General features: G+C 32.9%; 1 protein-coding gene across 2 annotated transcripts in view; it reads right to left on the reverse strand.

Moving 5' to 3' along the window:
- The window catches only part of LOC123563772 (protein phosphatase 1 regulatory subunit 21-like), a 38,377-nt gene that overhangs the window by 14,391 nt on the left and 10,046 nt on the right, over nt 1-13,940 (reverse strand). For both annotated transcript variants that reach the window (XM_053519989.1, XM_053519980.1), the window contains 10 exons: nt 9,433-9,491; nt 6,468-6,562; nt 6,030-6,232; nt 5,703-5,804; nt 5,170-5,258; nt 4,530-4,666; nt 2,754-2,846; nt 2,078-2,205; nt 1,030-1,197; nt 491-583 (listed from right to left, as the gene is read on the reverse strand). In XM_053519989.1, coding sequence (XP_053375964.1) covers nt 491-583; nt 1,030-1,197; nt 2,078-2,205; nt 2,754-2,846; nt 4,530-4,666; nt 5,170-5,258; nt 5,703-5,804; nt 6,030-6,232; nt 6,468-6,562; nt 9,433-9,491 — 1,167 coding nt within the window. The remainder of the gene's footprint in view (nt 1-490; nt 584-1,029; nt 1,198-2,077; nt 2,206-2,753; nt 2,847-4,529; nt 4,667-5,169; nt 5,259-5,702; nt 5,805-6,029; nt 6,233-6,467; nt 6,563-9,432; nt 9,492-13,940) is intronic.

A 13,940-nucleotide genomic window follows, 5' to 3' on the forward strand; every position in this document is an offset into this window, starting at 1 on the left:
AGAGAATAATATTTTCACCTTTTCTAGAGGATATCTATATTTTTGAGATACTTGCTAACATGATGTTTGTCCTGCTGTCTTGTTTGTCACACTAACACAATTTTATGTCATATAGCAACTTTCTAGCTCCCGATGGCAGATAAGGAAATCCATGAACATTGTTTCAGCTATGGGCAGGCAGTTTAATAAAATTACCAACCTGCTGTAACTGGTAACTGAGGTGATAGTAAAACATTTCAATGTCATTGTATAAGAAAAAATTGTAAAGATCACTATTCACAAACTTAAGAAACATTCAGTTCAGTTTTTCTAAGTTTTTCATGGCTTACATTTGTCTCACTCGGATCCTTTTCAAGCTTTTTTAAGTCATGGAGGACTTTATTGTTTAAATCTTAAACCTGAAGACAATTTTTTCTGGTAAGAGTTTATCTAAGATTGCAAGCAAAATTCATTGAAAAATATTCACTGGATCAGTGAAAAGTGTACTTACTTGTTTAGCAAGTCCTTCTCGACTTTCTGCAGAACTGAGTAAAACTTTCCTGTTCTGTACTGCAACATGGTGGGGAACTGACTCAGGACATGGCTGTCAAAATAAATATACAACTTGTTCATTCAAGCAATAGGATGTGTGGATTTGTAAGAAAAGAAATGAATAAGAATTCCCTGACAACTGCCTTTCAAAGTTATAATTTGAAGATAAATATGACAGACACATAAAGAAAATTCCAATGACATCTTTTAATTTCGTGTAAAACTTCTTAGATTCAGCAAAAATGAATATTTCAAAGAGTCATGCATTCACAGGTAACAAAATAAATGAGACTTATAAATTTTATTTGGGATTTAATCCAGTGGAAATACACAGCTAAGAAGTCCACAAAAATCAGTTCCCCAAGTATTATAAATGACTTCACAGCTCCTAAGAATCTGACATACTTGAAAACTGGATATAGACAATTCATTAACTTGATAAGTATATACATTAAGACTGTTCAAGAAAATTGAACCAAATAAACACTGGACTACCACCTTTGATAATAATGCTATATATTGTGCTGCTTTTTGTCTAAAGTTGACTGTAGCTGGGTTTGAGCGTACAGACTGGGTACCAGGATCTACACCTATACTACTTCCTCTTGTACGGTATCCGGCACGTTGGCTGAAAAATTCCTTGTTACCAGACAAGAATGTTGAAAACTGAAACAAATGAATATTACATTATAAAAACTTCTGAGTTCTACTTATCTGTTTTACATGTTTGTCTCGAGCTTGGTGCAATTTTTCTACAGTTAATTCTAGACATTCTTAATTTTACTTTCCTTTATTAGTAAATGTCAACTTTCTCTCATATAGCAGAGATGTGAGATAAATGTCCTTTGATACATTATCTCAGGAAATTATTATCAATAGTTTAAGTGATTTATGTTGGAAGTATCTAGAGAGATGAGATATTGAAACACCTTTCCATTGGAGATGACATATTAACACACCTTTCCAGTGGAGGTGACTAGAGATGTAAGATATTAACACACCTTTCCATTGGATGTGACTAGAGATATAATATACAATGTATTAACAACCCTTTCCAGTGGATATGGCTAGAAATGTAAGATATTAACACACCTTTCCAATGCAGGTAAATATATAGGATAGTAACAACCTTTCCAGTTGAGATAACTAATGATATAAGATATTAACACACCTTCCAGTTGAGGTGAATGTAAAAGATATACACACATCTCCAGTGAAGGTAAATATCTGAGAAAATAACACACCTTTCCAGTGGAGGTAAATATATGACATAACAACACACCATTCCAGTGAAGGTAAATATCTGAGATAATAACACACCTTTCCAGTGGAGGTAAATATATGAGATAATAACACGTTTCCAGTGAAAGGGAATATATGAGATAATAACACACCTTTCCAGTGAAAGTGAATATATGAGATAATAACACATGTTTCCAGTGAAAGTGAATATATGAGATAATAACACACCTTTCCAGTGGAGGTAAATATATGAGAAAATAACACATGTTTCCAGTGAAAGTGAATATATGAGATAATAACACACCTTTCCAGTGGAGGTGACTAGAGATATGAGAGAAGATACAACACATTCATCTGTTGTTTTCAATCGTTGAGTAGCTGTTGGCATCTGGTGTTCTAATGATACTTTAGCATTGTAATGCTTTGATACTTCTGTAAAATTTCAAGTAACAAATATATAAACACAATGTAGGGAAGAGAATGCAATAAGCAACAAACCCCTATAATGGGCTAAAATCACAAAAAAATATGTATTTCTGAAACATTTTGAAACTATAAATGGTGTAAAATATGTATTATTTAGAAATATTTTCCCTCATATCTATTTTTTTTTTTTACTCAAAGAAAATTCCTGAATAGTTTTGAAGTATTTTGATAAAAAAAAAAAAATTTTACTTTTGCTGTTTCCAAAACTTATAATACATCTAACTTCTCTTCTTTTCAACCGTTTTAAGTTAAAACTAATTCATACATATATACAGTCAAACTTAGCTTGCTCGAACTTGGATCATTCGAACAGCATCTTTGCTCGAACCCATCATCAGGTCCCGGCCAAATCCCTATATAATCTACTTTATTCGATGGCTCGAGCTACCAATAACTCCAACAAAATTTGCTGGTCCTGTCAAGGTTGAGATAACTAAGTTTGACTGTATACTTTTCTCATCAGTTTAGAAGATTAATAACTGATAAAACCTTACCTCTTACAACCTCGTGAAGATCAGTCAAATAATTACACAAAATGGAGAACATACGTGGATGATTTGTGGGGCTGTGTGCACAGGATTTAGTACCTGAAGATATACATATGTTGTTTGCTAATATGGCTGTAAGTCAAACAAACACAATTTAGGTAATATAAAAACTTTCAAGTTTCAATGTTTAATGAAGACAGCAGGTATGACAGCTACCCCTTCCGAACCTTTCATCAACAGCTTTCTGCAAGACAGCTAAAAGCTTCCTCACATGCTGACCTGTATAAGGCTCACACCCACACCCAAACAGGCGAGTGGCAAGTAACTCTAAGAAAGGGAACCACTGAGGCCTCAATACGTATGTTGTTCCCTGCAATCATTTCGATAAATATATATAAACTTTGACAGACTCTTGTTCACTCAAACAAACACTTTATAGCTACAGTTCATACAAGATACCACTTTCAGGCTATCCCTGATGACGATCAAACCAGCAAATTATGTTTATATATCTTAAACATTTTCTTACAGCAATAACAACTTTATTTACACACACTTAAAGGTTTTGTTTGTTTGTTTTGGGTTTAACGCCGTTTTTCAACAGTATTTCAGTTATGTAACGGCGGGCAGTTAACCTAACCAGTGTTCCTGGATTCTGTACCAGTACAAACCTGTTCTCCGCAAGTAACTGCCAACTTCCCCACATGAATCAGAGGTGGAGGACTAATGATTTCAGACACAATGTCGTTTATCAAATAGTCACGGAGAACATACGCCCAGCCCGAGGATCGAACTCACGACACCGCGATCCGTAGACCAACGCTCTCCCTACTGAGCTAAGCGGGCGGGCCACTTAAAGGTGGTCAATCACATTTAATCAACATTTAATGACATTTTTTACTTTTTGTATATTTTGGTAGAGAATTATTTAAGGAACAAAAAGACCGATTACATAGAGTTAGATTCCTATTTGAAATGTATATTTTATTATTTTTATAAAATTTTGTAATTACTCCCCTTTAATATGAAAGTATATAAAAAGCTGGGTATTTCTTTTTATTTCGATACAATGTCTAGTTTTACATTTGCATTTGATAGACATATTAACTATTGAACAATCTGAACCAAAATGCAAGTTTTAAAGCTGTGTGTAGCTTCTGAATTCATTTATTTCCAATCTATCTTGGTTGCGCAACCAAGATAGGCAAAGGGAGGTAATAATAATTTTTCAAACTTGCGTTTCTAATGAATTCCATCTAAATACATAATTTTTAATTCAAATATTTTACAAATATATTACAATATGTCTAATATTTATACACTTCCTTAGGCAAAGTATGTTTATCAAATTTATACTTATGATAAAACAACTTTATCTTTGTTGGGCAACCAGGATAGGAAAATGCAATTTTAAAAATACATCCAGTGAAAATCTAATTTGTATTAAGTGTTAAGTGAACATAAATGAGTGTAAATGATCAGATGCTAAAGTTTCGAACAAATCCGTTACATGGCCAAAATCTGATTATCCACCTTTAAAACTCATTTTCACCAACTCAAACACCTTTGACTAAAAGAGGTACAAGTTAATCCTGTTGATTTTATAGTTAAAATTAAACAAACTGATCTAATTTAACTTTTAAAACTAAAGTAAAGATCAGAAAGAAAAAGTTTAAATTTCCCATAATTGTCTGAATCTCAAATGACCTTTCTGAGCACAATTTGACATATGATCAGATTTTATTCTAAGAAAAGTCTGATAACCTTTGCTGCAGAACTTACTTTGAGCAGCTAGAAGACTAGTGATTGTATCTAATTTATTGAATACTGCATTTAGTTTCTTCAGTGATCTGTGTAGTTCCATGTTTTTGGATTCTAACATTGATGTACATGATGATACTGCACACTCCTCCTCTAGACTGAAATAATCAACATGAAAAACATATTTGCTCACATTCATGGTTCTATATCCATCAAACAGAACTATCTTATTTATTCATATGTCATTTCATAAGTTTGTGAATACGGATTAGGAACAACCCTTCATTCAGCGATTTCATGGTAAGCAACATTTTTCAGAGTTAACCCTTACCATGCTGGACACAACTGATTTTGCCTTTGCCACCAGTGTAGATCATGAGCAGCCTGCACATCAGTGCACTCTGATCATGATCTGTACTGTTTGCCATTCAGTCAGTATCTTTTTGGTAAGTACTCCCTATTAACAGTTAATAGTACTGTCCAAATTGTAAAGACTGACAAGTTCATTATAAAAATAGCAGGGTAAGAGTTAACCTTTTCATGTAATGATCAAAAGTTGAAATTTACAGACTGGTATCCCCAGAAAATAGCTATTTTGCAAAAGAGCAAAATCGCAACATTTCATGCCATTGATTTCACAGAATCTTGTATTATTACTAACCTAGACAATTGATAAGGCAATATTTTGTTCATATATGCTACCATTTTCTTCACATTTCTAGCAAATGGTTGCAGTCCTGTGGCAGTTTCCTAAAACATAAATATATACTCAATTACTCATTAGCATTATTGTAGTGTTTTGCAAACAACATACAAGTCAAAGATAGACAATAATAATGTACTTCATTTGTTTCAATGATATAATGTGTTAATAAAGTACATGTATCTGTGACAGATCAGCAGCATGGTAGATAAACAAGCTAGCAGAAAACCAGATAGAGACATCCTCATGAACAGCCAAGTACAGTAAAGCAATGATCGCCCGAGGCTGCAAATCATCTAGTTTCACACATTCAAACTAAAGAAAATAGGCAGTAAAATGACTAGGGACTAAATGAATCGCACCAGAAAACCATGGTGCTGGGGCCATCAATGCTGAAGCCAGCAGTTTTTTTATTTAGACTAATGTACAGAGACAAACAGACAGAAAGACAAGTATATGAAGAGAACTTCTGTAGGTCACTGCATACTTACCAATGTAGTTAAAGCATCCTCCTTGAATGATGTGAGGAACTCCTTTAATGACTGTTCTACTGGCCGTAAATGAGATAAATTCTCGTGCAGCAACTTGCAAAACTGTAACAAAAAATGATAAAATTCTAAAACATTTTGAAACATATACAGAATGCTGCTTTGCAGTCAGGAATTTTTGACAGTATCTTTAAAAATAAGCTGCAACAATGTGTAAGACTGATGTTTCTTATTATTCACTTCTTGTTTTCTCAATGTCATATGCACTTTACAGATATTCAAATGTTTCATCCCAAGTGAGAACAAGTTATGTTTTAAACATTTTTATACCTGAATATTTACTGGACTTATTGGTTCCACTTTTCCGTCTGCAGGATAAATCTGTGACCTCTGTTCTGTATATGTATAGAAATTTGACAGTGCTTGGATTACCTCCCCTAACAAATTAGCAGACTGGTTCACTAGTTCACGAGATCTGAGCTGATGTCGCCTATCATGGGTCGGTAAATTTAAACCATTCAATGCAGGATTTTCTGGAAAATAATAAGCAGGACCATTTTATAAGCAGCTAAAACTGCTGATTGTACCCAATATGTCAAAGCCGAGAATCTTTTTCCATTTAATCAAAATTACACATTCAGTACTTCTTTTCAATTTTTTGCTATGTTTGTTACAGTTCTCAATAAGAAGGAATTTGAACATTTTTTTATTTACAAGCCCTTATTTTTGTTAAACAAAAACCACTCATTACTGTGTAAGAAAGCTTACTTGTGTCAACAAAAGGTAGTTTGTCAGCTATAATTTTGTTGGCAAGGTTGAGTTGGTCTTTGAGGTCATTCTCAACAGTTCCTAGCAAAGTCTCTCTGAAATAGAATAGTATTTTTGACATCTCTTGTTAAATCTTTTAACCTAAAATTCTTTCATGATTTACTCAGGTGTTCTGCTTTTCACTGGAAAACAAGAGCTGTCAGAGGAGAGAGCACACTAGACTATTTCAATGCTCAATACTGAACTAGGACAACTGAAGAAACTTAAGCTACAACTGGAGTGATTAAATCTCCCCGATATGGATGTTATGTTGGACAACAAGGCAAGTTTTAGTCAAATCGGTTTCTTAGTTATTTACAATTTGTATTTCAACTCATTTTTTACATTCATAGTCCAATAATCAGGCATTCAAGACATCTTTTCAAATATGACATAGAATCTGACATCAATTATTTCAGAAAATGTCAGATAAAGCAGAAAAATACATTCATTGTTAATACTTTATAATTAACTGAACAAGAGGGTCATGAAGGCCCTGTATCGCTCACCTGACCTATTGACCTAAAGATTATCAAGATTAACATTCTGACCAAGTTTCATTAAGATTATGGTCATAAATGTAGCCTCTAAAGTGTTAACTAGCTTTTCCTTTGATTTCACCTGGTGACCTAGTTTTTGACCCCACATGACCCAGATTCAAACTTGACCTAAAGATCATCAAGATTAATATTCGGACTAAGTTTCATGAAGATACAGTTGTAAATGTGGCCTCCAGAATGTTAATAAGTTTTTCCTTTGATTTGACCTAGTGACCTAGTTTTTGACCCTACCTGACCCAGATTCAAACTTGACCTATAGATCATCAAGATTACCATTCTGAACAAGTTTTATTAAGATATGGTCATAAATGTGGCCTCTACAGTGTTAACTAGCTTTTCCTTTGATTTGACCTGGTGACCTAGTTTTTCATCCTACATGACCCAGATTCAAACCGGACCTTGAGATCATCAAGATTAACATTCTGACCAAGTTTCATGAAGATATAATCATAATCGGGCCTCTACAGTGTTAACAAGCTTTTCCTATGATTTGACCTGGTGACCTAGTTTTTGACCCCGGATGACCCAATATCAAGCTTATCTAAGATTTTATTGAGAGTAACATTCTGACCAAGTTTCATTAAAATTGGGCCAAAATTGTGACCTCTAGAGTGTTAACAAGCTCTTTCTTTGATTTGACCTGGTGACCTAGTTTTTGATCCTAGATGACCCAATATCGAACTCATCCAAGATTTCATTGAGGGTAACATTCTGACCAAGTTTCATTAAGATTGGGCCAAAATTAAGACTTCTAGTGTGTTAACAAGCTTTTCCTTTGATTTGACCTAGTGACCTAGTTTTTGACCCCAAATGATCCAATATCAAACTCGTGCAAGATTTTATTGAGGGTAACTTTCTGACCAAGTTTCATTAAGATTGGGCCAAAATTGTGACCTCTAGAGTGTTAACAAGCTTTTCCTTTGATTTGACCTGGTGACCTAGTTTTTGACCCTACCTGACCCAGATTCAAACTTGACCCATAGATCATCAAGATTAACATTCTGAACAAGTTTCATTAAGATATGGTCATAAATGTGGCCTCTACAGTGTTAACTAGCTTTTCCTTTGATTTGACCTGGTGACCTAGTTTTTAATCCTACATGACCCACATTCAAACTGGACCTTGAGATCATCAAGATTAACATTCTGACCAAGTTTCATGAAGATACAGTCATAAATGTGGCCTCTACAGTGTTAACAAGCTTTTCCTATGATTTGTCCTGGTGACCTAGTTTTTGACCCTGGATGACCCAATATCGAACTTGTCTAAGACTTTATTGAGAGTAACATTCTGACCAAGTTTCATTAAAATTGGGCCAAAATTGTGACCTCTAGAGTGTTAACAAGCTTTTTCTTTGATTTGACCTGGTGACCTAGTTTTTAGCCCCAAATGACCCAATATCGAACTCCTCCAAGATTTCATTAAGGGTAACATTCTGACCAAGTTTCATTAATACTGGGCCAAAATTGTGACTTCTAGAGTGTTAACAAGCTTTTCCTTTGATTTGACCTGGTGACCTAGTTTTTGACCCCAAATGACCCAATATCAAACTCATCCAAGATTTTATTGAGGGTAACTTTCTGACCAAGTTTCATTAAGATTGGGCCAAAATTGTGACCTCTAGAGTGTTAACAAGCTTTTCTTTTGATTTGACCTTGTGACCTAGTTTTTGACCCCAGATGACCCAATATCGAACTCGTCCAAGATTTTATTGAGGGTAACATTCTGACCACGTTTCATTAAGATTGAGCCAAAATTGTGACCTCTAGAGTGTTAACAGTCACATTGTTGATGTCAACGGACGACTGATGATGGACACAGGGCGATCACAAAAGCTCACCTTGAGCACTTTGTACTCATGTGAGCTAAAAATGAATCAATTACAATCTGCAATTAAATAAAATCTAACTGAATAATTAACAAATTGATCAATTATGAGCTATTAAATCATCATTTAGCCAACTTTACAATGCAACATGAACAATTATAATAGCCATAAACCAGGATAATTCTCCTCATTATATAAAAAATTACTCATCATAAAAGCACAGCTGCAATTATAGGTGTTAATTATTGTCAACAAGTTCTTTCTCTGTGAAAAGGTGTGATACACATTAAATACTGGACATGCCAGACTTGAGAGGAGGTGACTCAATGGCTTTCAATGTTTTTTCACTCTATGGTTCAATGGTTTTTCAATGCATGACTTTCAATTTCTTAAGGTCAGCATTCTGAAATGTGCACAGCTTTTGTAGGGACTGACATTGTTTGATTGAAGATGTGTTCAAGTTCTGCAAGCATGAAGGTATGAATTTAAACTGTACTTGAATATTTCATTAAGGGGCTTATATATATTTATACTTACGCCTTTTCTGTTCTACTTTTGTAGTTCTTAATTTCAGTTTCTATTGTTTGTAGTTTCACCTGTAATGCATTTACAGTTTTTATATTTGTAAAGACATCATTTACTGATTTATTATGTAAAAGGCATTGCAACACTGTAAATCATGCAATAAGTTTACCTCAAAATGCCAGAGGAACTGTACAAGGTGTATTACCTTACGTCAGGCACCAATGATAATGACCATAATTATCCCTAGTCAGCTACACACATTTTATAAAGGCAATCATTCATTTTGATCTTGTTTCATGGTGACTTTGCACCTGCAATGGTGCAGACACAAAGGTGCCTCTTAAAACAGTATCACACCGGGAAGGTGTAAAATGCAGACCACAAAGGGAAAGAGGAGTGCAGACCAGTTGAGTTATATAGGGGATCTGCAAAATGCAGACCACAAAGAATATACTAGGTATTGGAAAACGCAGACCACATAGAATGTGTGAAAATTTGGAAATAGCTGTTATGACACTTGTGTTTTATAAGTGGACATGATATGATGACATTGGAAATTCAGTTAGTTACAAATTATTGTGACTTTGTAGAACTTCATTGAATAAAGAAACTCTTTTTTTTTTTGTTAGGCCACACCAAATTAATTTCTTGGTCACCTGATTTCTTCTAAAAAATTTAGGAGCGAGCGAGCGAAATAAAAATAAAAATATTTGTTTTTGGATTTCACCTACTTTTGGAACGGGCGAGGAGCGATTTGAAGAAAAAAATAAAAAACCTTGTCACAAAAGTCAACAAGCACTGCAAAAACATATCAAAATGGATTGAAAAGACATAAAAAGAACCAAAGATCTTTAAATGTTGAAGGTTTAATTACAAACTGTTCCCAAAATACATTACAAACATTTAGACATTTAAACAAACTGGGGGGACAACAGGCGGATACAAGAAAATCTGGCAATTTGACCGTATTTCTAGTGTATAGAACTAATGTGTTTGCTAAGTTTTATCCTAGGCAAGCCAGTACCCTGGCCACATAAAGGGTTTTGCCTTAGATTCTATGTCACTACATAAGAATAAGTAAGCTGTTACTCTCATGTAGAAATCATTATATATATGGAAAATTCTGCAATCACCTCACCAGTACATAAGGTACTCATGACCTATATATCATAGTGTCTGTCAACTTTCAATGCAGTTTCACAAAATACCAGGAAATCCATCATCCACTGATGGCCACATTCACTTGAAATTCAATGACAAATTTTGCACTTTCTGTTGTTCTTTGATTTCACATTTAACTTTGGCAGATAAGGAAAGACTTACTTTTGATGATGCAAGTCTTAACAATAAATGCATTATCATCTTCAGTTTCATTTTGATAAATAGATCTGATGGTATCCATTAAACAAATCTGAAAAAGGATCTATAAACAGTTATATAATATTCTTGTTTTTCAACTCTACTTGAAAAATAAAAAAGTAAGCCTTTAATGCATGTTTTCTTGGATTGTGAGTTTATAAGCTCTTAAAGATTCCTTTGCCCTAATAAAGTTCCATGTGCGTACCCCTTCTCCGCAAGAAAATTGTGTTCATTTACATAGCTGATAGAAGCAATGTTCCAACAAACAAATAAAACATAAATAATTTATTTATTATCATCTTATACAGTAAATTGTCAGTACATTTGCATGTTTGTGACCCTCCTACTTTTGTGATTGGTCAGTAAGCAGCATGACACATCAAAAAAGGCTTCATGATCCACAGTCTTATTAACATGTAGATAAGGGGATTAAATTCTAGCACGCTGACTGTAGGTGTTAATTGGTCACACAATCATCCAGCTTACTACTCAAAAGGCTGGGACAGTTGAATTAGATTATGAAATAAATAGATTAGATAAATCAGTGTCTTTCAAGTTTTAAATATGTAATTTTTTAATTATTGAGTCTCACCTATGTGTACATACTATATTGTACAAGTATGAGTAAAACCAAATAAAAAGTGCATCAAGAGTTTATAAGATTGAAAACCCAATGTGCATTTCCGTGTTATAAAGCATGAGATATATTGGCAGATACTGTTTGTTAGTACAAAGAAATTATACTGTTGCATAATTGCTGATAAGCAGCAGATAAGACGGGAGTTGTTTATTGGATTGGAGGTGGGTGGGCACTTATATAGTAGCCCATCTAGGCCTTTTAAGACATACCCAAGTAATAAGTTAAAATGTACCCAAAATGTTATAATTTATAAATATAGTTGTATTATATAGCTACAAAGGTAAAACTTTCACAAAATACTAGTGTATTTCTTTTTAAACTAAACTGGATTGCTAAAATGTATCAAAGCTGATATTTTTTCTAATACACGTTATGAATAAAACATCAAGATGTGACAACAAATATGTTGTTAGTTCAATATTTTAATCCTTTTAGCACTCCAGTAAGTGATAAAGCTGTCATCAGTTGTAGATGTTGATTAAAAAATTAAACAATGCTAGATTGTTACAGGGGATAAATTAATACATTATGAAAAGCATTATTCAGTAGACTTCCTGGATTATTCAATAATGAATAAATGAGAAATAGCACCTCTAATCAGTTAGTAGATTAGATAATCTTTCTATCTTGTATTTGTTTATTTGAACATTTTGTAACAACAGAACTCTTTGATTGGAGGCTTAAAAACTATAATCAGATGCAACTAATATGTCAATGATTTAATCAGCCTAAGCCTTTTAATTTCAAATCTTTTTTTCATATACCTTATTTATTAAATTTTATCATGTTATGTTCAGTCAATATTATAAATGCAGTCATTGTAATGTGTTGATGCAGCTTTAGACTTTAGACTGGTATTTTTCTCAAATTAATCATAAATTTAAATTTAAAACAAATATTTTAAAAGCAGACTAAGTACCACAGTTTCTGTCAGTTAACCATGAAACAGATCAACAATTACAGTTTACTTTTGAGGTCATAAAACCTATGAGTTGAGCCATGCAAAGATGTGTCTTCAGACAAAATATACTGAAATATATATCTTTTCAAATTTCAAACAAATGATTCTTCAAAATAATATTTGCAGAATTCAGCTTCAAAGAGCACTATGCTTATGCCATTGCTTTTTCCTTAATACCAACAATATTTATTATTATTTTAGATACTAAATTCATGTACAGATTGAGAAAATTATTATTCATTTTAGAATTAATGTGTGTTTTTTTGCAGTTCACTGAAGGTGTAATTATTGTTAAATTAGATGTATAATAGATATAATTTTTTTTTTTAAACTTGTGGTCATGGAAAGTTTATTCATAATTTATTACTAAATTAAATGTATGTCTATATTTACAATTTGTGTTTCTTTTCTTTGTGATTATGGACAGACAGACAGACAGACAGACAGACAGACAGAATATTTTATTGACGTAAACTGTACAGTTTTTTGTCATACATACAATATATACACATACATCAAAATATTGTCATGTGATTTTATACAAATAACAAAAAGCGTAAGCATTTTTGAATGAAATAATTGAATTTACATGTAACATAGATTGTTATGGAGGATGAGTCTTATACATTTAACAATTATACATGGAAGTATCATCTGGATACGTAGAGCTAAAAGTATACCACTATTTACAATAAAGATTTTCTCAGTATAAATGCATGATAAATGAATTTAGACAAATTTTTAATAATAACTTGTTTATCACTATTGAGAAGTTCAATAAATTTCATTACATTTGGCCTTCTGTAATAATATGATTTTAAATATGTTTTTCTTATATTCTCATACAATGGGCACACTATGATAAAATGGTATTCGTCTTCTATATCTCTGTTCTGACAAAATATGCAGTAACGCAGATTTCTATCTGTTCTATTTCTAGAGTAACGACCTGTTTCAATTGCTAATTTATGCGAGGATAGTCTTAACCTAGCTAAAGCACTCCTGTATTTAAACGGTAATAAATCTAAATATTTTTCAAATAGAAAACTAGTTTTAAAATTTTTGTACATATCTAATGTTCCACAATCGTTCATACGTTGGCACCAATTCTGCTTAAAAGTATCTATTACACGTTCTTTAAAGGCTAGGTGGAACTTATCTAAGTCTACCAACGTTGGATTATTCCATACATAGGAAAAGCCAAAATTGTCTAAAAGACATTTCACCTGATAAGCCCAGTTATTTCTATTAGTTTTACTAACAAGAAAACATTCATTCAATTTGACTAATAAAATATTTGAAGATGAAACAATTTTACCCCAGTACTTTATTATTCGTACATATCTATTTATATATAACGGGTAACGCCCTAGTTCTCCATATACACCTATATTGCTAGACGATGTTTTGACATTCAGTAAAGATTTGCAGAACTTAAGGTGAATACGTTCAATTTCTTTCGATTTTCCAAACCCCCATATTTCACAACCATAATTAAGAGTAGAACCAACAAAAGCATCAAATAACTGACATATAACACTGGGTTTTAAACTTAAACCT

The sequence above is a fragment of the Mercenaria mercenaria genome, chromosome 1, assembly GCF_021730395.1.
Source record: "Mercenaria mercenaria strain notata chromosome 1, MADL_Memer_1, whole genome shotgun sequence".
Taxonomy (NCBI): domain Eukaryota; kingdom Metazoa; phylum Mollusca; class Bivalvia; order Venerida; family Veneridae; genus Mercenaria; species Mercenaria mercenaria.